This window comes from Monodelphis domestica, chromosome 3, assembly GCF_027887165.1.
Source record: "Monodelphis domestica isolate mMonDom1 chromosome 3, mMonDom1.pri, whole genome shotgun sequence".
Taxonomy (NCBI): Eukaryota; Metazoa; Chordata; class Mammalia; order Didelphimorphia; family Didelphidae; genus Monodelphis; species Monodelphis domestica.
This window is the reverse complement of record NC_077229.1, coordinates 444,243,070-444,264,728: the sequence shown is the minus strand read 5'-3', so window position 1 is coordinate 444,264,728 and position 21,659 is coordinate 444,243,070. Positions and strand designations below refer to the sequence as shown.

The following is a 21,659-nucleotide window of genomic DNA, read 5'->3' as shown; positions in this document are numbered from 1 at the left end:
TTGGACTAATTTATCTCTAAACTCTTATAGCTCCAAATCTAATGATCAAAGTGTATTAGGAACAGAGAGCTGAAGAATGGAACAAACTCATTGAGTGATTTAAAGTCTAAAGACAGCAATCTTAATATGATCTAAAATTCAACTTTTAAACAATGGAAGGTCTTGAAGAGCTTGGCAATGTGATCAATCAAATCACTCCAGATTATTCTGAAGAAAGAGAATACCGACAAGAAGTCTCCAAAGTTTACAGTGGTCAAAGAACAAATGCTAAAAGAAGAAGCCTTAAAAAAAGCATTAGAAGAGGTAGACAACTGGAAAGGGGGTTAGGAGCCAGATCAAAGGCTTTAAAGGCCAAAGGGAGCATTCTACATTTGATAAATGGTATAAGAACAGGCAGTTTTCAAAAGTTAAAAAAAAACAATTATTAATAGCCATATGAAAGCGAAATGCTTCAAATCACTAATGACCAATTAAAAGTGAAAAAAGCAATTCGGACATTCCTCCTCACACAAATTAGGGTGACAAAAAAAGGAAAGTGACAAATGTTTGATGGGCTGTGGGAAAACAGGAACATTAATGTACTACTGGTATAGCTTATGAATGGTCCTAACTATTCTAGAAAGCAATTCAGAACCCTGCCACCAAAAGTCACTTACTTGAATATCCTCTGACTCACCACTAGTCCTAGTCAACTAGCATTTATTAAGTGCCTAGCATGTGCCAGGAACTACTACATCCACACCCCAAAGAGTAAAAGAAAAGGACTCATAGGTATAAAAATATTTATAACATCTCTTTTTCTAGTGGTAAAGACCCATAAATTAAGGGGTGTCCATCAACTAAGGAATGATTAAACAAATCATGGGATCAGTTCAAGAAACTTGGGAAGATTTGTATAAAATGATACAGAGTGAATTGAGAAGAATGAGAACAACTTACAAAATAACAATTGTAAAGATAAGTAATTTTGACTTAATTGATCATAATTCCAGAGGTTTACTAATTGATTATTTTATCCTGCTCTTAACAGAGATGATAGACTCAAGATACAGAATAAGAATATAATGAATATTGTTATAAATGTCTCCTGGAAAACAAAGTAAAACTATATAGTTGAATAACCTAGGGCTCCCTGGTCAAAGACATGATATAGAAAAAATGAGAATATACTACTTCTGCAAAGAAAGTTACATTATGTATATTTTCTTTATTTTATGGGTCCACTGGTTGAAAATTATGCAATGCTACATATTGTCGAGAACAGACTATACTGTAGCATCAATGGACAATATAATTAGAATATTAGCAAATAAAAAGCAGAACTATAATTCATCCTTAAATTGGATCCTTGAAGAATTCAGAACTTTTATGAAAAAAAGAAACTAAAATTGTGATTTAGGTAAATCAATTTAACACCCACAATATTTTTCCTGTTTTTTTTTAATACCAATGGTAGCACAATGATAGTCATTTTAATGAAAAATTAGATGAACATAACAGTAAATATAAAAACACTGCTAATTTTGGTCTTTTCTTTGAGGTTACATTTTTCTTAAAAATTTTTTCCTGGTCTAAATATGTATTATCATGAGAAACATTTTCATATTGTTCATTTTTGCAAATAAGTAATTTTATAAAATCAAAATCTGAAATTCTATACCCGAATAAACAAGTAAAAAATCAAATGTTTTCATTTGCATTCCAACTCCAACAGTTCTTTCTCTGGGGGAGAGGGTGGATGTATAACATTTTGTAAAACACAGTTGAATTCCTTGTCAGAACCAAGAGAGAGAAGGGGAAGGAAATGCCACGAATCGTGTACTTTACAAAACTTATGTTATTGAACTAAAATAAAGATAAAATTTTTTTAAATGTTCATTTTGTTTTGAATGTAGTACCTTGAACAATACATTTTGAAGAATTTTTTTTACCTTACCTCCTCGAGAAGCAAGAACAGTGCCATCATAGGAAAATGTCACACAGGAAGTATCTGTGCCCGGATCATGTGCTTGCCTACAGTGGAATTTGGTATGAACCTGTATGTGGGGAAAAAAAATTAAGGTTATTAATTCAAATAAGATCATTGCTGGGGCAGGTATGCAACATAATTAAACAATTTTCATGCATTTTAAATAATGGAACTATTTCTCAAAAGTGTTTTATAACATAAAAAATGACACTGACATACAAAAATACGTGAAATAACATTAATAAACAACTGGTGACATGTACTTAAAGGTTTGCAAAATATTTTACCTATATTTGCCCATTTAGCAAGACTGTGAAGTTAAGTGTTATAATTATTCCCATTTTTAGGGGGAAAAAAGGCTAAAATAATTGACCTGCCCAGGGTCATGTAGTAAGTACTTAAGGAGAATTTAAACCTAGCTTTTCTTGATTCTTGAAAATAGTACAGAGAAATATGGCCTACAGATCTAGCAAATGAGTTCAGGCAGTAAATACATATGCAAAAATGCAAAACAAAGGAAAATATTCGAAGACTTGGTGAGTCAAGGGGCCCTGTGGTATTTGAGAAGAACATAAAACCATTCCTGAGTGTATTAAAGAGAAAAATGATAATTATGAGAGCAGAATGTATAGCCTGAACCTCAGAAATAACTGGGAGAATAATAAAATTTGAATTTGAGTTGGCAAACCTCATTACAGAAACAAAACTGTTGGGAATGCAAAAACACAAGAATAAAGAAAATCTAGAAACAAAAAGAAAAAAACTTTAAATAGGAACAACAGACTCTTAATTAAAACAAAATAAACTGATTTTGATAGCAGTATGTAGAGAAACCTGTTAACAACTATAGTTGTACCAGAATAAAACAAATAAAGAAACATGAATGGCATAATACAAGAAAATGACCAAGGGCTTCTGAACACAGAAAAAGAAATATCAATTGAAAGAATGCATAGATTGCCTACAAAAATAAGGAAAGAAAAGCTGTCAACTCTAAGATATGCAGTGGTTACATTTAACAATTATAACAAGAAACAATAAATTCTGCAAATGACCAAGAGAAAGATTTTCAAATACAAAGGAAAGGAAATTCAAATAACATAAGACTATACTGCACACACCAGAAAACATAGCATAAAATGGAATGATGTAGCAATGGGAATTTGCAAGGAGTCCTGGATGGCATGCCCTGCAAATCTATAAATGAAAAAAGATGAAGATTCAATAATTAAAAAGTATTCAAAATATTCTAAAATGAAAATTAGACCTAAAGACATTATTTACTTCTTGACTACCCTAAACAAAAGAAATGCAGGCTGTATAAATGAATAACAGCCTAGGAAAGCAAGAGCATCAAAGACAAGAAATACTTTCTAAATATATAAAAGGAGACAGGACCTAAGGTAGAAGATAGGTGGAGGTAATGAAGGGGAGACAAGTCTGGAACCACCCAACTGGATGGATCTTCATGACACTTCACCAAAACAACCAATATTTTTTTTTAAAACCCTTACCTTCTGTCTTAGAATCAATGTTATGTATTGGTTCCAAGGCAGAAGAGCAGTAAGGGCTAGGCAAAGGGGGTTAAGTGACTTGCCCAGGGTCACACAACGAAGAAGTGTCTGAGGCCAAATTTGAACCTAGCACCTCCCATCTCTAGATCTGGCTTTCAATCCCACCTAGCTGCTCCCAAAGCCAATATCTTTTGTGGGACTACTTATTTTTTTAATTTTTTAATATTTTATTTGATCATTTCCAAGCATTATTCATTAAAGACAAAGATCATTTTCTTTTCCTCCCCCCGCCCCCATAGCCGACACGTGATTCCACTGGGTATCACATGTGTTCTTGATTCAAACCCATTGCCATGTTGTTAGTATTTGCATTTGAGTGTTCCTTTAGTCTCTCCTCTGTCATGTCCCCTCAACACCTGTAGTCAGGCAGTTGCTTTTCCTCGGTGTTTCTACTCCCACAGTTTGTCCTCTGCTTATGAATAGTGTTTTTTCTCCTAGATCCCTGCAGATTGTTCAAGGACATTACACCGCTACTAATGGAGAAGTCCATTACGTTCGATTATATTGTGGGACTACTTTACAAGATGAGACTGGGTATGGAAAGGGAAAGGAAGATAGAGGAGATGGTATGATATATGTGAGCCAAATTGAGTAGGTGATCCCTGTGTTCTCTCGGGAAGAGAAAAAAAAGTCTATGGGATAGTGAGTGAGGAGGGGGGGAAGAGAGATAGAAGAGGGAGAGGAACCTCCTTTTGGTGGTATAAAGAGGTTTATTCTGATGAATAATCCTATGGGTAAAGAGAGATATTCTGTGAAAGGAGATGGAGATCATGTGCTAAGTGTTCAGATTTAGTGCTTGAAAACATTACATATCCTGCCTTGGGAGAATGGAGCTAAAACTCCTAGGGGCAGCTAGTGCCTTAAATAAGGCACATGGAAGGGCATGGGTCTAGGAAGGAAAGTAATATAAGAAGTGGAATAATATTTCTACCCAGATATAGATTTTATAAAGGTTATTAGGAAGGGTAGACAATCATTCCTAAGTAACTTAACATCATGATCCCTAGCCTGCCAGTCTCTTTCCTCTTTCCCCCTCACATGCCTGCTCTGTTCTTTTCTTGATGCATAGCACATTGACCTACACAAAACCTGGCACAACTGTGGTGTGTCAGGAATGATTGATAGGCAGGCTACTCAGGAGGGGGAGGTGATGTACATGACCAAATCTCCCTGTGATCCTTTGGGAGACCCCTCTCCCCCAATGGATAAATATAACTACCTTATGATTCTAAATACCTCCTAGCTAAAACTACATACAATATTGAATTTTTCTAAGAGGGAATTACAATAGTTAGAGATGAGAGTAAAATAAAAAAACTGATTGATAGACACATTGACAAAATGCCAATTAAGGGGCAGTCCCCTTTGGCATAAGAGTTTACATTCAGAATAAGTATGTTCAATCCCCTTCAATTCAGTTCATTATATCCCAAAGTTCATTCTGGATCTTTTGATGCAGAATGTGGCTTCTTCAGGCATCTTTAAAGCACCTTCTACAAAAGGATCTGCTTTCTTGATTCTGGGTGTTGGCAAGTTTCTTTTCCTGAAATTTCTCCAAAAAATTTTAAACCACGAATTTTAGGATAATTACACAACCACCCCCTCAGGATGCATGACTGAGTAATGAGGTATATGAAATAATTGTCAAAACAAAACCAAAACATACAACCCCAAAAAAAAATCCCAAATAAAAGAGTAAAAATTAAATTCTATATAAAAATAATAAGTACAGACAAGATGAAAAATAAAATAAAAATCTTAAATGTATAAAATTCTGAGAAAAAAATAAACTTGTAACAGGTCCTTCAATCACAGCAAAGCCCAAATAAAGTGACTTATGTCCCACAAGCCTGTAGGACAATAGCAGCAATAGAGCACTTTACCCATTTGCAGTCAAGACTACAGAAAATTGCCAAACTATAAGAGAGAAAGGACTAAGTTTCAGCAGCAAATGGGAAAAATCATTCCCTTGTCTGATTGTACCATCACTGTCAGAGATAGGGGGAGCCAGGATGAAAGCCAACCTGAGGTACTTGACAGAATATTGCCCATGGAATGTGGTTCAAGGAAGTCCTGCATCTTAACATATGTCAAGCGCTGCAACCTCGATTCGTACACTAGGTTCAAGTCCATTCATATTGGCATAGAAGTTCAACAATCTTCCCAGGATTGGGTTTTTGGTCCTTTTAGACCTCATGCTACTTGGCACTGTATAATGGCTCCTTTGTTCCCTTCTCCTGGAGTCAGACATACAACAAAGTCCCATAACATTTATCAATAAATGGCAGGTTTCCATAGTTGAAAGCTTTTGGGTATGCATATTACTAGGGCCAATAGATACTATAAACTTCATCCTTCAAAAAAAATACATTAATACTGATTCAATTGATTAATTGATACTTAATTGATAATTAATACTGGGGTTCAATGGAGTGGGTTGCAATGAGGCTGGTAGGGGAAGGGAGTGGAGTGGTGGAGGTGGACTGGAGCTGGTCAGCAGGTGAGGAGGCAGAGCAAAAAGATCATGGGCGGGGCTGGAGATAGGGTGGAGAGGAGTAGTATGAGTGAAGTCTAGAGGAGTCATAGTAAGGTGGATGGGAAGAGGGATATGGAAAAGGAATGAAGTAGGGATGGTACAGGTGGGAATAGGGGAGATGGGTAGGTTAAGGAGGGTAGAATGGAGGAAAAGGGGGATAGGAGGAGTAGTGGATGAGTGAGATCTGACGGGGAGAGGAGTTGAAGGGTTCAAGTCCTAGTGTCAGTATGAGGAGAAACCTCACAGGCCAGGTGGGATGATAGAGTATATTTCTTGCTAGATTTCACTGAAGGAGTTATGCTAGAATGGTTTAGTTCCAAAGAAAGAAAGGTTTCCTCACTGGATGGAATGGTCGATTTATCAACATGATATGCCCATAAGTACTAGTATCTGGTATCTTTGTTTTTAATGGCTAACTTCAAATCTTTTAAGATCTTGAAGTCAAAAGAGCCATATTTTGGCCAGGTAAAAGATATGTCCATCCATGCCTTACAAAGCTTTCTAACTTCTTTCTTTGTCATTCAATTCTCCTTAGGCAAATTAGGATCAACCCAGGAATTTAGAAATTTATGCAGGGGTGAATCAGGAGGAATAGTTCCTGATTTCCCTTGATGTGTTGCAATATTTTCCAAATTGTCTAGTCTGTATGTCCTATTTAAGCTAGTTTGAATATTGCTAAATGGTCAGCTTAAACAATGAAAAGTTCCTAAAACATAAAAAAAAAAATGGAGACACAAAGTTCTTCAATGTTATTAAGGAAGGCAATAAGAAAAGGTTTAATGTGCTAGAAAAATGACAAATAGAAGATTCTAAAAATAAAAATGGTGACAAGGCAGTTTAAGATGCAAACCCAGAAGAGAATGATGTCTGGGGTTTTGTCAATGAAATGAGAGGGCTAGACAAAAAGCCTGGGAAAGAAATGAAAGCTATAGGTGAATTGGAAAGGGATTGAACAACTTGGTGCAAGAGGTACAAAGCACTCACGAAAATTAAAATAGAATCAAATAACTCCAGGGGTCAGCTAGAAATAGTAAAAACAAAGACGTAAAAAATGAAGAAAATAAAAGATATATGACAGCAAAAATAAGTGACCTGAAAAACAGATCAAGGGGGGAAAAAATTAAGAATCATTAGACTACCTAGACATCATAACCAAAAAAGAACTTACACATCCTATTTCAAGAAATATTCAAATAAAACTGTTCAACTATCTCAGAACCAGAGGGCAGAGTAGAAATAATAAGAATCCAACAGTCACTTCCTGAAAGAAACCCCAAAATGAAAACCTCATATAGTAAGCAAAAAGATAGTTTCTTATCTCCTCTTTACCTATATTTATGCCTTATATTTCTTTATCTTGTCTTATTGGTAACATTCCTTGAATTATATTAAATAAAAGTGGTGAGAAAAGACACCTTTGTTTTATTCCTGTCTGTAATGGAGAAACTTCTAGCCTATGCATAGGTTGCTTCCTGGTGGTTTTAGATAGCTATTTTTGAAAGTTATAATGATAATAAAATATTTCCTTATGTTTTTACTCAAAGACTTTTTCTGCATCTATTGAGATGACCATGTGTTTTTGAATGTTAATGTTTTACATATCTTATTTAATGTTGAACCATCCCTATATACATGGTATAACTTTAATAGTCATAATAAATTCTTTCTTGGAGGAAACACTGTAGTGTATTTGACTCTATTTCATTAACTATATGTCTGCAGTTTGGGTTTTTCTATTCCTGGATTTAGGCTGTAAAACTATTACTTTCATAAAAGAAATCTGATAGTGTGCTTCTTTTTCCCTTCAACTTTTGCGAATATTTTGATTAGAATTAGTAATAATCATTCTTCAAAAGTATGGCAGAATTCTCCTCTGCATGACTAGGAAGGCTTAAAACACACACACACACACACACACACACACACACACACACACACACACACACACACACACACTCTACCTTATAGTTCCATTTTAGCCAGTTCTATTTTTTTTCTGAGATTGGATTATTTAAGGTGTCTATTTGGTCTTCTGTTAGTTTTAGTATTTTTTTATTTTTGGAGGCATCCTTAATTTTCTTTTATGTTCTTTATTTTTCTGTGCTAAACTCTTTATCTATTCTGATTTTGTTGTAATTGCATCTGTTTTTTTGATATTTTGTTGTTGGGATTTCTCTTTTTTTAAATCCAATTGGCTCAAGTTTTATCAAGTCTTTTCAAAGCACTAGTTCTTTGTTTTATCATTTCTATAGTTTTCATTTGGTTTCCAGTTTATCCATTTTTCCTCTAATTGTTTTCTCTCCTCATTTTAGTTTGCTTATTTGCTTGTTTTCTAATTTTTAAAAGCCTGTTCAATTCATTAATCCTCTCTTCTGAATTCATTTTTATTACAAAAAAAATTAGTATTTTTATTTTCCCATATTTTGGCAAAAATAAATACCATCATTTGAGTAATAATATTCAATTAGCAATAGTAATAATGTCATTTTTCCCTAGAAAAGTAGCTAGCATTCATTATTCAATCTTATTCCTCAGTCCCTAACCTCTAATCTTACCATTCTATAAACAGGTTGCAATTGTAACTTTCATCTTTTTACAAAAAAGAGGAATTACGAATGTAAGTAGTTTTGTTTCTTTATCCAAAATCTCAATGAGAGAGGACATGGAGATAAAAATGTAGCAATTGTCTTATTATCCCTCTGGAGCAGAGACTCTAACGTTTTTCATTTCTCCAGGTGTTTGTTTTGCTTTTACAGTCCTGAAAGATTCAAGGACAAAGTGGATAATTTCACTTTCACATAGTATGTTGTTTTTATGTTTTTAGGAAAAAAAGAGACTTAAAATACAGATTATAAATTTAGTTCAAGCTAACAAAGTTTAAATGTTTTTATGACTCTACTGAAAAGCAAAATGTGTGTTTATTTTCTTTACTCTCATTTACTAAAGAAACTGGCAGTGCCTCATGAATATATTGTTCTACAGAGTAATATAATCCTGCTGCCAGCACCAGAAAGAAAAATCTATCATTTTGTCTTAGACCCTCATCAAATTAAGGACTGTTAAACTGCTATAAAAAACTTTTGACAGAGAGTGAAAACAGCTATAGCAATTTATTTTTTAAGTAAAGTCCTATCTGTGCATAAGACTTTTTCAAAACTTAACTCTACGTATTTTTAAAGAATTTTTTTGGGGGAAAATTAGCATCTGAATATCATTTTCTGAATTAAAATTAAAGAAATAAAAATCAGCAACTAATTTAGAGTTTAAAGGTAGAGTTACTTACTACATTATAGATAAATGGTAAATGTCATTATTCATAAGTTAGAAAATATACCTTTCAAAGAACTATATGAATACATGCAAAGAAAAAATTAGTAAAAACCTAATGTCAAAGATGTGAAATGCCAACTATGTGTCCATAAAATGTCCAGAATTAACTATGAATTAATTTTAAAAGGTTATTCCATTAAAAAAAGGATTAGTCCCCAGTTCTTTACTGAGAATGAGCAAAAAAGTACATTCTAGACAGCCTATCTCCTGGCTTCCACTCCCACTCTCAAAAGTAATACATATTATGATATAGTTTTATGACTCAAGAGAAAACAGTATCCTTATAAAGTAGCAAAATGACATGAACTCAAAATTAAATTTGATAAGATTTTGAAGAGGCCACTCTGGCAAAACTTCTGAATATGATCTAGAAACATGGAACTGTAAAAGTCATAGGCCTAGTCCCAAACTTCATTTACATCTTATAATAGTGGCAATGTAAGTCTGAAATGTTCCAAGAACATATTTCTATCTTATGTAAACCATTACCACAGATAAGTTTCAGTAGTTTGTGTCCATTGAATTATTTTTAGCTTTAAAATCAATTTCAAGAAAAAATTAAGTAGTTCAAACAGGCTGAGAAATACTAGCACCACAGAAGGAATTTGAAATTTGCTTCTCCTTTGTCTCTTTTTCACTTGTTTGTTTTTCTTAACTGGATTTGTGAAGTGGAGATTACCTTTGACTAAGTAATTTATGGTCTTAAGGAATTGATTGGGGTATATCTTAGTTTATCTAATGACAAATTGTTATTTTTTCCACGTAAATTAAAGAGATTAGATTGCATATCTGCTTAGGTCAATGCTCTGCCCTCAGCATTAGGCTTATATATGTAAAGAATTTGTCTCCTAATTCAACTCTAATATCATCAAGTCTTCATAATAATGGAAAACAATAAAAATATTTACAAATTAAATTTTAGAACACTATTTGTTTCAACTGTCTCTCAAAAAACATTAGCTTAACAGGTATTTTAGGATTAAAACAAATTCAGAGGGTTATTAGTAAGGGCCACTGGCTATATATTTCTAGTCCCTCTATTCATTTCTGGTATGTAGGCAAAGACAAGGGAGAAGGTGAATCATTTTATATAATAATAACTTTAACTCCTTTGGCAAATGGATGCAACAGGACCTGTCTCATTTTCCTGCCTGTCTTCTCTCTAGATATGTCCTGAAGAGTAATGTATTTTCCAGACTATACAGTAAGAGCAGGGAAAAAAAGTCACATTAATTGATAAATATGGTTATTGATTCATGAGTAACATATTTGAATATAATATTAATCTTCTTTCAGTACACACTAACAATATGTAAGATTAAGTATATACCAACAATTAACAAGTAACCAATAAATGAAGAAAAGAATTTGATTCACTCAATTCTATTACAGAGTTTCAGTTACAAGGTAGTTGGTTTTTTTTTTTCCCAACGGAAACATATAATAAAGCATAAGCCTAGAATTAATCTGATTCCCATTTCCCTTTTTCTCCTACCTGAGAGTGATAGATGTAAATATTTCTTGTCCTTTCTGAAAACAAGTACTTAACAATTCCAATATGTAGTTTCATCTTTTCAAGAAAAATCCAATTTCCCCTAACACAATATAGCATTCTACTAAGACCTAAGCTTGTATTTAAGGGCATTGGACCTTTTACTACAAACACAGACCAATATTATTTTACCTAATAAAAGTAAATTCGATTTCAGTATCTTACTTTTTTTTTTGGTACCTACTTGAAAGAACAAGAATATTTTTTCAGCACCAGCTCTTTTTTCATTCCATTCTATTTGTAATTGTTGGTTTAGAATAGAACACTTTCCTTAGGAGACTGTGGTATATTTTCAACCACTAACAATCATTTCCTCTGTTTTGATACTGAATAAGATATTATGGCTCTAATAGATAGTTAGGGAGAGCTAGAGAAGGACTAGCCCTCAGAGGAAACAGAAGGCATTACATTTAAACTGATTTTCCTTATGATCCCTAGGTGAATTTTTCCACATTTCTAATCCTTTCCTTAAAGTAAAACAGTCATGTTCCATCAAGCAATTCCTTTCCCACACACACCATCTGAACCCCAGGAACACCTCTTTGGGGTTTGATGTATCATATGTTATACATCACAGACATTGGGTACCTTCAAGAAGAACTCACTTAACAATAAATATAACAAATGAAACTTCTGAACTTTTGACCAAGTTTCAAGGAAACAGTATGTTTCATAGTAAGCTGACAGTTTTCCAAGTTTATAATGCTTTAAAAAAGTCATGTCTCAGCCAAGTTGTTTTTCTTCCTTTCTGTCATTTATGTTTTATAACCACCCCCCCCCCTTGAAATAAAAGGGAGAATTGCTCAAAGGCATGGAAGAAAGCATGGTCAACATAAGACTCAGTAAGAAGTCTGCACCTCCTTTCCTTCAAATTTCTGACAATGTGATTTTTGAGTTGTGCAAGGAGGGAAAGAGTGCTTTATTAAGTTCCATACATATATTCAATAGTCTGACCAATCAACAACATTTACTGAACACTCACCATGTACAAAACACTGTACTAAGTGTTAAAGAAGGCATGGCCCCTCCCTTCCAGGAACAGACAAGTAGAGAACCAGAAGTCATAAGGATCTTTAAATTACAAAATTACCTTATCCAAGAGACCACACAATGAGTGGTTGTAATTTGTAAACGTTTCTAATGCCAAAATAAGACACATTAATAAAACTTTTAAAAATTCATCCCCAAATCAACATAAATGAACAAACAAAAATTAAATATTGTACTTTTTATTGTTATATTTTGTTTTTACGTCACCGTCATTTTCAAATATATCCTTCCTCTTCCCTACTCAATCAGCTAATCCTTGTAACAAAAATAAGAGAGAAAAAAAGTAATTCAGGAAAAGTAACCAAGCACATCAACTGAGTCTGAAAGTATGTTCACTACTCCATCTCTACAGTCTCTCACTCTTCAAAGGAATGGAAAGAGGAGTATTTTCTTATTTCTACTTCAGGGACAAAAATGAATACAAGTATTTATGAAGATAAAATATAAAGGACACTGGGAAAGTGTTAAACATTCTCAAAACAATTAAGCAATACTATGAGACCTCCCACCTTTCAACTCATTTTAAAATATACTTCTAGAACAATTTCTATGTTCCCAAATAATGGAGCAGGCATGATTTGGGAGATATTTTTCTCTTTTTTTCCCATGGGAATATGAATAATCTCATTATTTCACTTGTCGAAAAGGACCATGCCTGGTTGTAAACTATATCAGATTTATGTTGGCTTTATGCTATCCTGACAATGTGCTTTTTTCTACGGTCCCTAGACTTAGCCAAATCTGAGGTCGAGATGATAATGAACTGGTCCAAGTTCAGTTTAAGAATGTTGCAGGGCAGAAAGTCTGTAGTTACAGACATCCCACAAAGAGGTAATGATTTATGTGACTGAAGTTCTTCACCCTAGGAATATTCTAGGTATGGGATTGTAATATTTTTGAGGGCTGATAGTATTTTAGAGACTTTTCTCCATGTTTATTAAAAAAAAAAAAAGATCAATCCAGTTAGATATGGACTGTAGCTATAGTGACATCTATGTAATCTCTATACTGAGTTCTACAGTATGCACTGATTTAGCTGGTACACTTGAAGGCCACCTGGAAATACAGAATAGACTGAGATCAGTAGGCAGCTAGCTGCCTTATGAGTAAGAATCACAGGGAGAATCTGACACCCTGGCTTTGGAATCTGAACTAGCTCTCCCTTTGCTTGCAATAGCAATTCAAGGTGTTTACTTTAGTCTGTAAAACTCTTTATGGCTTGGGTACCAGTCTCCTTCAAATTAATCTCTCTTCATAAAAATCATTAGCAGAGTTAAGTTGGTGTAACAGTTTATGCTTTAGAAAATGGGAAGCAGTAAGGGGAATGGTTTGTGAAGGGCTCCTGGTTCTGGAAATTCATGAAGATACCCTACAATCCCTTCATTAAAGTAAGCCCCAAATAGAGCAATATAGAAGCATTATAAAAGATCATTTGAAGTTGGGGTAACTTCTGTAATTATTTCTGTTTAGAATATCTTTGTTTCTGGCATATTTTATTATTCTTATACCATGAATTTTAAAGAATATAGAAAAAATTAAATTATAATATTAATAGGCTAATATTTCTATTTCTATAACAACTCAATATTTGCAAAGTCTTTTAGGTATATTATCTCATTTGATCATCACAACCCCATAATGTAGGAGTTATTATTACTCCCACATCTTAGATATGAGGAAACAGCCTGAGAAAAGGGCAGTGACTTATCCAGATTCACAAAACTCTTGTATAAGGTGTATAAGGTAAGATTTGAATTCAGGTCTTCCTCTCTCCAGGCCTAGGATCCTATCCCACTGTGCCACTTTTTCCACCTAAAGATCATAGGGGTTTTTTAAAATTGCATTAAATATTTCTTCATAGTATATTAATATTTTAAAGGATCTGAATTAATTTAGTCACTTTAGAACATTATTCCTTGGTTACAATAATTACATTATTCCCCCTCCCTCCCCTCCACCCTCCTTTCCCACAGCCAATGCACAATTTCATTGACTTCAAGGACTTGTGTCCTTGATCAGAACCTATTTCCATGTTGTTGGTGTTTGCATTTGGATGTTCATTTAGAGTCTACCTCCCCAGGCATATCCCCTCGACCTGTGTATTCAAGCAATTGTTTTTCTTCTGTGTTTTTACTCACACAGTTTTTCCTCTGAATGTGGATAGTGTTCTTTCTCATAGATCCCTCAGGGTTGTTCAGGATGACTGCATTGCCACTAATGGAGAAGTCCATTACTTTCAATTGTACAACAGTGTATCAGTCTCTGTGTATAATGTTCTGGTTCTGCTCCTCTCAGTCTGCATCAATTCCTGGAGTTTTTTCCAAGTATATTAATATTTGAAACAATAATTTTTTAAATTTGAGTTCCAAATTCTTTCCTTCCTTCCCTTTCTTCCCCTCTCCTTGAGAAGAAAAGTAATTTGATACTGATTGTACAAAACATGTTTCCATATTAACTACGTTGCAAAAGCAAACACAGATTAAAAAGCAAAAAATAAAGTTAATATATACTTCAATCTGCATTAAGAGTTCATCAGTCTTCTCTTTGGAGGTGGATAGCATTTGTCATCATAGGTCCTTCAGACTTGTCTTGGATCATTGTCTTGAGCAGAGTAGGTAAATCCTTTACAGCTAACTGTCCTTACATAGTTGCTGATACTGTAAACAATGTTCTCCTGGTTCTACTCACTTCACTTTGCATCAGTGAATATATCTTCCTAGGATTTTCTGAAACCAAATTGTTCTTCATTTCTAAGGATCATAGTTTTGAGGAGAAAAGTTTCTTAAAGATCATCTAGTCCAACACTTTCCTTTTGTAGATGATGAAATGGAGACCCAGAGATATAAAGTGATCTGTCGAATTTGATGATGGTGGTAATAGAATTAAGGTTTGAACCTGGGTTACAAATTTCAAATCTAGTGTTCTTTCCAAAATGTCATTTTGCCTTGAGAAAGGCCTAAAGACTACAGAAAGCTCCAATTTAAATGCATATATATTGACATATGTATGTGCATATGAACAACATATGAATGGGGGGAAAGTATCAAATATATATATATATATATATATGGAAATAGTATCATAAGCATATCTAAAAATCATTCAAATATGTAAGTTAAACCATCATTCTTAAAATTCTGCATTTTTAGAAATCATGCCACAACTCCCTTCTGACAACTTTTGGAGGAGCTACCACTTTTTTTTTCCTCATTTAATAAAAATCAAGATTTCAAGTGTTAGCAAGGTATAAAAGGACACTTAGTTGGCAGAATTCAGATAGTGGTAGTGATGGTAGTGTGATTTAACAGCATAGACTGATTTTTAAATTTTTCAAAGTAAACATGTTATATGTAGCAGATATAAATAAATTTTTGCAAAAGATTAGCAAAACTCACAAATAAGCTCTTCCTCACTCTATCAACACTTAGTAAATCAGAGGCAATAAAAAAAGAATGATCGTTCTAACTCTGAGTTTACAATTTTTCCCTGATCCCAGGTCCAAATTTATCCCTCTTTTCCAGTTCAGTAGGAAGCCTGACTCCTACCAATTGTCAAAGGAAACAGAAGTTGATATCCTGTGAAGCCAAATTAAATAAAAAGTTTAAATAATTCAGGTATCAAGGAGCTCAAGATTATGAATACACCATGGGTCTTGAGCCAAAACCTGAACATGGATGACTCCACTTTAATCACCAAGTTCATGGCATAATCTAATTAATTTCAAAGGCTTCTCTCCCTTAATCCTATGATATTAGACTAAGAGAAATTATAAGCAATTCAAACTTTGTTCACCGTGGACTAAAGACACAGATAGTGAACAGGTAGTAAGGAGACTCTAAAGGGCATTTCAATTTGTTGATGTCATTTATATGATGTCATATAATTAGATGGATCTCTAAACTATCCCAGAAGCTTAGGGAAAAGGGGATGCAAATTTTGTGGCTCATATAAAAATATGAAATTTAACTTTAGTAACCTCTAATTCAGCTTTTTAATTAAAGGTTAAATTGAAAGTAACCCAATTACACCGGAAATGCACTGTTGCTAAATGACCTGCCCAGGCTAGAAGAAACACTTGACGGTTTGTCTTTGAAGTCCAGCTGCCCAAGAAAGATTGGCAGCCAATCTTCAAAGAGAGCCGCTGCTTCCTTCCCTCAGCCTGGCCGCCAAGCTTCCCAAGCAGCTGGGTACATTTACCCACTTTCTGCCCAGCTGTCTGTGAACTTTGGCAGCTGGGCCAAGCAGGAGGTGGAGGGGGTGGGGGAAGAGGAGAGAATGATGGAGATTGGAGAAAGGAGGGGAACAATGAAGGCAGAACGAGAAGAACCATGTTGGGTTTCTTTAAACACAAATTCTCCAATGTTCATTAGAAAGAATAAGCTTTGAAAGAAGATGATGATCAGTTATATGTTATAGCAACTTTCAAACTAGGATGCAAATATTAAACAACAGACAACCAACTTTGCTTCAGTGGCTGGATGAACAGCATACATCTAAGCAGTGAGTAACAGTCTCCTGGGATAAATGAGGTGACTACCCAGGTCATGAGTCTAGGGACAATAGGCAAGAGATCTACAGTTATTTATTTATTTTTGTATTTTTCCAGAAGCATAAGTTTATTCTTCATGGAGACTTTTGGTGGTTTGTATTTGCTGACTGTTGTGGCAACCCTTCTTTCCATTTCCACCCCTTCACCCTACCCCTCAAACTGAAACGGTTTCTTTGCTTTTTGAGTCTGTGCAACAGATGCTTTGAGAAGCACATAAATATTTCAAATGTATTATGTTCATTTTCATTGACAATATTCTGTGGATGGAATTTAGTTTATGGAATTGTCTCCATATGCAAAATTGACATAGAACAATTCTATTAATTGCAATAAATGGTTAAAAGTCTGCCCCAGTTAGAAATTTAATGTATGGAATTTAATGTGTAGAAAATGAAAAGAACTCAGCTATTCTTACATAATCAAAATATAGCTTTATGTATATGATAACAATTAGAAATAAAATTTTCCTTTGTTAGATATAGGTTCAAATCAGGTGGAACTATGAAGTTGTTCCACATGCTATAAAATCAACATAAAGGGGCCTCAACTAAAATAGGTTATAGTTTTGAGTCAATCTTAAATGAAAAACCAAATTCATCTAAAAGCAAATGAGTTTTGTTATTTTCAAAAGTGAAATTGGTTAAGTAGTTCATGATATAGGATAAAATCCTGCAATATCACTGACAGTGAATTTGCTGGTTGAGAAAACTCTATCAATTCAGGCACATGCCTTCTCTATAATGTAAAGTCTTACAAAACTATCTAGAACACTGACTTTTCTAAAGTCACACAACCAGTATGTGTTAGATAGGACTTGGACCCAAAAATTCTGATTTGAGGCCAGCTCTCTATGTACTACACCAAGCTGTCTCTTCATAATACAATTATTTTCTCAACAAGCTATTAGATAACATATCTCCCATAGTAACTAAAAGTCTCTTTTTGTTATCTTTGCGAAGTCACACTACCATAAATTAGATCAAGTTCTAAGCTAAAATGCAAGTGTTTAGTCATGTAAAGAAAGTTTAAAGTGATAAGATATTCAATGTAGTAATGTATATAATATGGGAAAACAAAGATCAAAATTTTTAAATAATTTAATCAAAATTTAAATGTCCAAGAATTAAAATGTTCTCTAAAAGTACTGCCTCTTTGGAATGTGAATATTTTATTTACTAAAAGAAGCAGAAAAAGAACATCCATGGGAGAAAGTAGTTTGAGATTATTCTGAACACCTGAGAAAGTTCCAGCACAGATAAATGTAGTGAGAGGATCTGTTTGAACACAACACAAAGACTGTACAAAAGTACTAGCTGAAGGTATGAGGAAGGGGCTATAATGTGCACTGTTGTCCATCAACTCATTTACATATGATGATTTTCAGGGTTGTGAAGGATATAGCCTAGAAACTACATCACATTATGGAAGTAGGGGAAATTCTTATGTTGTCTGTCTGTGACATAACTGACAGAACTATGAGAGTTGGGGCTTTTTAAAACCTGGGTAATAGATGGGTCACTGCTCAGGAGAAGGTTTTGGTTTGAGGCATTAGATGTCCAATGAAGATGAATGAGAAATGACAAATCAGAAGAATGAGAAGGCACAGCAGCTGCCAGAAGATGACAGCAGAGACTGTCCCCTGAGCAGAGCAGAAGAGAAGCAGGCTATGAGAGCTGGTGCTTTGGGCTGACAGAGGTAGCTTTTGTTCTCAGAGTTCCAAAGCTGCTGGAGAAAGGAGAGCCCTCTTGCTGAAGAAGTTAGATGGATCTGTCATTACTGCCTTCCAGAGTCATCTCTAGCCTGAGAGGAAACCCAACAAGGGCTTTACTATATTGCCCTGTGCTGTCCCTTTCAGGCTGAAAGATTGGAATGAGCATTTATTAAGCATCTATCATGTTATATGCCAAGCACTGTGCTAAGTGTTTTAAAAACATTATCCCATCTGATCCTGAAAACAACTCAGGGATATAGGTGCTATTATTATCCCCATGTTCCAGCTGAGGAAACTGAGGCAGAAGATCTTAAGTGACGTGCCCAGGGTCATGTAGTTTGAACATCTGAAGTCGTATCTGAAATCATGTCTTTCTGACTACACGTCTAACATTCTATTCACTCAACTACCTTCAGTACTCAGAAAGCAGATCTGAGGAACTTTGCCATTTTCTGGGTTAGATAACTGCTTTATATTGCATCAGTGCCCATTGAAGGGAGGCAACCTCTTTCACTGAAAAAGAGTAATGCTGAAACTCTGATAAAAGAAAAAGCATAATATGCTTTAGTGTCCCGAGAATAGTAAAGGAGCAGTTTCAACTAGCAGGAGGGGAGGGAGGTTGAGAAGAAGAGGTGTAAACTGTTTCCTAAAGATATCACTAGTATCTAGGCCCACAGAAAAGGATTAGAAGTTGCTTTACATATATGTGTTTTTCTATTCATATAATTCATCACTGGGTTTCTGTATTCCCCCACCCCACAAAAAGGCACCATGCTATTTGGTGAATGTGACCCAGATGTATGGATAGGCTGTGATATTCTGATTAACCCTTATTTTACCTTATATTAAGTTTGATTGTGGCTAGGACTGGTGACAGCCAGGTCCCTCTTTAGAATCCACAAGTATAAATGCAAGCTAGGGTATGGGTAAGGAAGCTAGTCCAAAGTGATTGACAAATGGTTCAAAAGCCACACTAGACAACACCCCTGCCCTACACTGCCAGTGTGGGTAGATCAGGAGCCAGTCTTCAGTTATATATGTGCCAAAGATATTATACTAATATGTAAATTATCATATAAATACTGCTATATTAAATTATAATATAAATATTATTATTATATAAATCTTTTTCACAACATATTCTTTGCAGTTTCTAAAAAGGCACTATGAATTTATTTTCTACCTCTTCATATTATAATTTGTATATTTTCTACACTTTAACAAATTTGGACTATCTGAAGGGTAAAATATAACACAAAAAAAGCAGCCTATTTAACAGCAATGACACAATCACAGGTATATAGTTGGAAGGGACTTACATGGTGATCATCTAGTCCAACCCCTCATATTGCCAATGAAGAAAGTGAGAGGTTAATGCCTTACCAAAATGTCAAAGGCAGAAAAAAACTGAGTCAAGTCAAGACTCAATCCCAATTAAGACAACAAAGCTAGTGTTCTTTCCATGGGACTGTGCTGCTCCCAAAGAGCTTTTAAAAAGTTATTTGGTAAGTAATGTATTTCAACAAAATATCTAATAGAATAAGAATAAGAATAAGAATAGAACAGAATAGAATAGAAAGTGTTCTTTTTTGGATTTGATAGGAACTTTAATCATCTTTAATATTATATAATAATATATAGTATTATATATTAAATATGTATATTATATGTATGTATAACAAGCAACTTACATGCATATTGTTTGTCCAATAAAAATGACAAATATCTTTGAAAAGTCACATTCCTAGATAATGTGCAATTTATTTTCATCTTTACTATTTACATTTATGGCATAGAATAAACATAAGAAATGAGTGTAAGTTCACTGAAAAGGCAACATGGTGTGGTATCTAGCAAGCTAGCTTCAGATTTTGGAAACTCCAAGTTCTGATTCTGCCTCAGCTGTTTATCCCATGTCTGGCCAAGGGGAGTTACACTTCTCTGAGGTTCAGTTTCTACAACTGTAAAATGGGAACAAAAATATCACAGTAGTTACCTAGCAGGAACGTTGTGAGACTCAAATGAAATAATGTTTGTAATGTGCTTTAAAAACTTTGAAGTGATGTCTAAATGCCAATACTTGTATTCCTACAGTTATGTAAAATATCATGGAACAAAAATCACATCAAGCTAAAATGTATCTTTCTTATTCATTTTATGTGATAAAACTCAAAATATTTAAATTATTTAAATTAATAGGAATTAATGATAGAATTAAGCTAAAAATCCTATTCTCAAATTTACAAGGGCCATCTTTTTTCAAAATGATGCTTTTCTGATCCTGACAGTCTAATTTCTAAGTAATACATTTTCAGATGCAGTTAACACACTTCACTTTCTAAATTTAAAGCTCTCTAACTCTTCTAAGTAACATATCCTCAGTCAGCTGAACAATTGCATTACTGTCTATATGGATATGGTAGGATACATACAAATACTTGGAAAAGGGGAGAGACAACTATAAGGAAATGAAGACTTTCAGAACTGTCACTGCACAAATAGCCTGTGGTACTTCAAATTAGGTTCTAACACCAGCCATTCCATTTTTTAAAAATCCCAAATTACAAAACTGTCCTGGCATAAATCATATTGGCAAATATTTCCATATGAAATTAAGCAGAAATGCACACAAAAATGAGACTATTATCACCCAAACAGAGAAAGATTAATCAAGGCATAAAAATTTCAGTGCTTTGGCATGACTGAATGTAGTATGTCACAGAGATCTAAGTAGTATTAACTACATGTTTTCTTCCTATAGAAGCATCTAATATTAAAGTCTACCCATATTCCACTGAGAAATAAACATACAACTTTTTTCACAAAATGAAAATAAAGTTAAAATTTCTAAAAACTTCTCTAAGAACAGGTTGAGGGAAATGCAATGGTTCTACAGGTATACACATATTTGCCCAACACTGGAAAATGTTAGTACTTAATGATTCCACCTATAATCTATATTTATTTGTGAATTATATAAGTACCTTCAGATCTGTGAATAATGCTCTAAAGCAGGAAATAATTTTGGTTCTGGATAATTTTGATTATGTAAATTTGAAAAGATTTTGCATAAATCTAAATTAACTAAAATTAGAGCAGAAACAGGTAATTGGCCAAAAACCAACCCTCAATAACAACTTTAAAAACAAATTTCTTTGAAAAAGGTCTCATAACCAAGATATAAAAGAAATTAATTCAAATTTATAAGAACTAAGAAATCTCTATTCCCAAAAGATAAATGGTCAAAGGATATGAAAAGTTGGTTTTCAAAGTAATAAACTAGCTACTGATTGTCATATGAAAAAAAAAATGTTCCAAATCATTAAGAACCAGAGAAATGCAATTAAACCAATTCTAGGTTTCTATTTCATACCTATCAGACTGACAA

General features: G+C 34.0%; 1 protein-coding gene across 1 annotated transcript in view; it reads right to left on the bottom strand.

Moving 5' to 3' along the window:
- WDR70 (WD repeat domain 70) overlaps window positions 1–21,659 on the bottom strand; it is a 357,011-nt gene that overhangs the window by 68,202 nt on the left and 267,150 nt on the right. Inside the window, exon 11 of the mRNA XM_056824559.1 lies at window positions 1,937–2,036. Within this exon, the coding sequence (XP_056680537.1) occupies window positions 1,937–2,036 (100 nt within the window). The remainder of the gene's footprint in view (window positions 1–1,936; window positions 2,037–21,659) is intronic.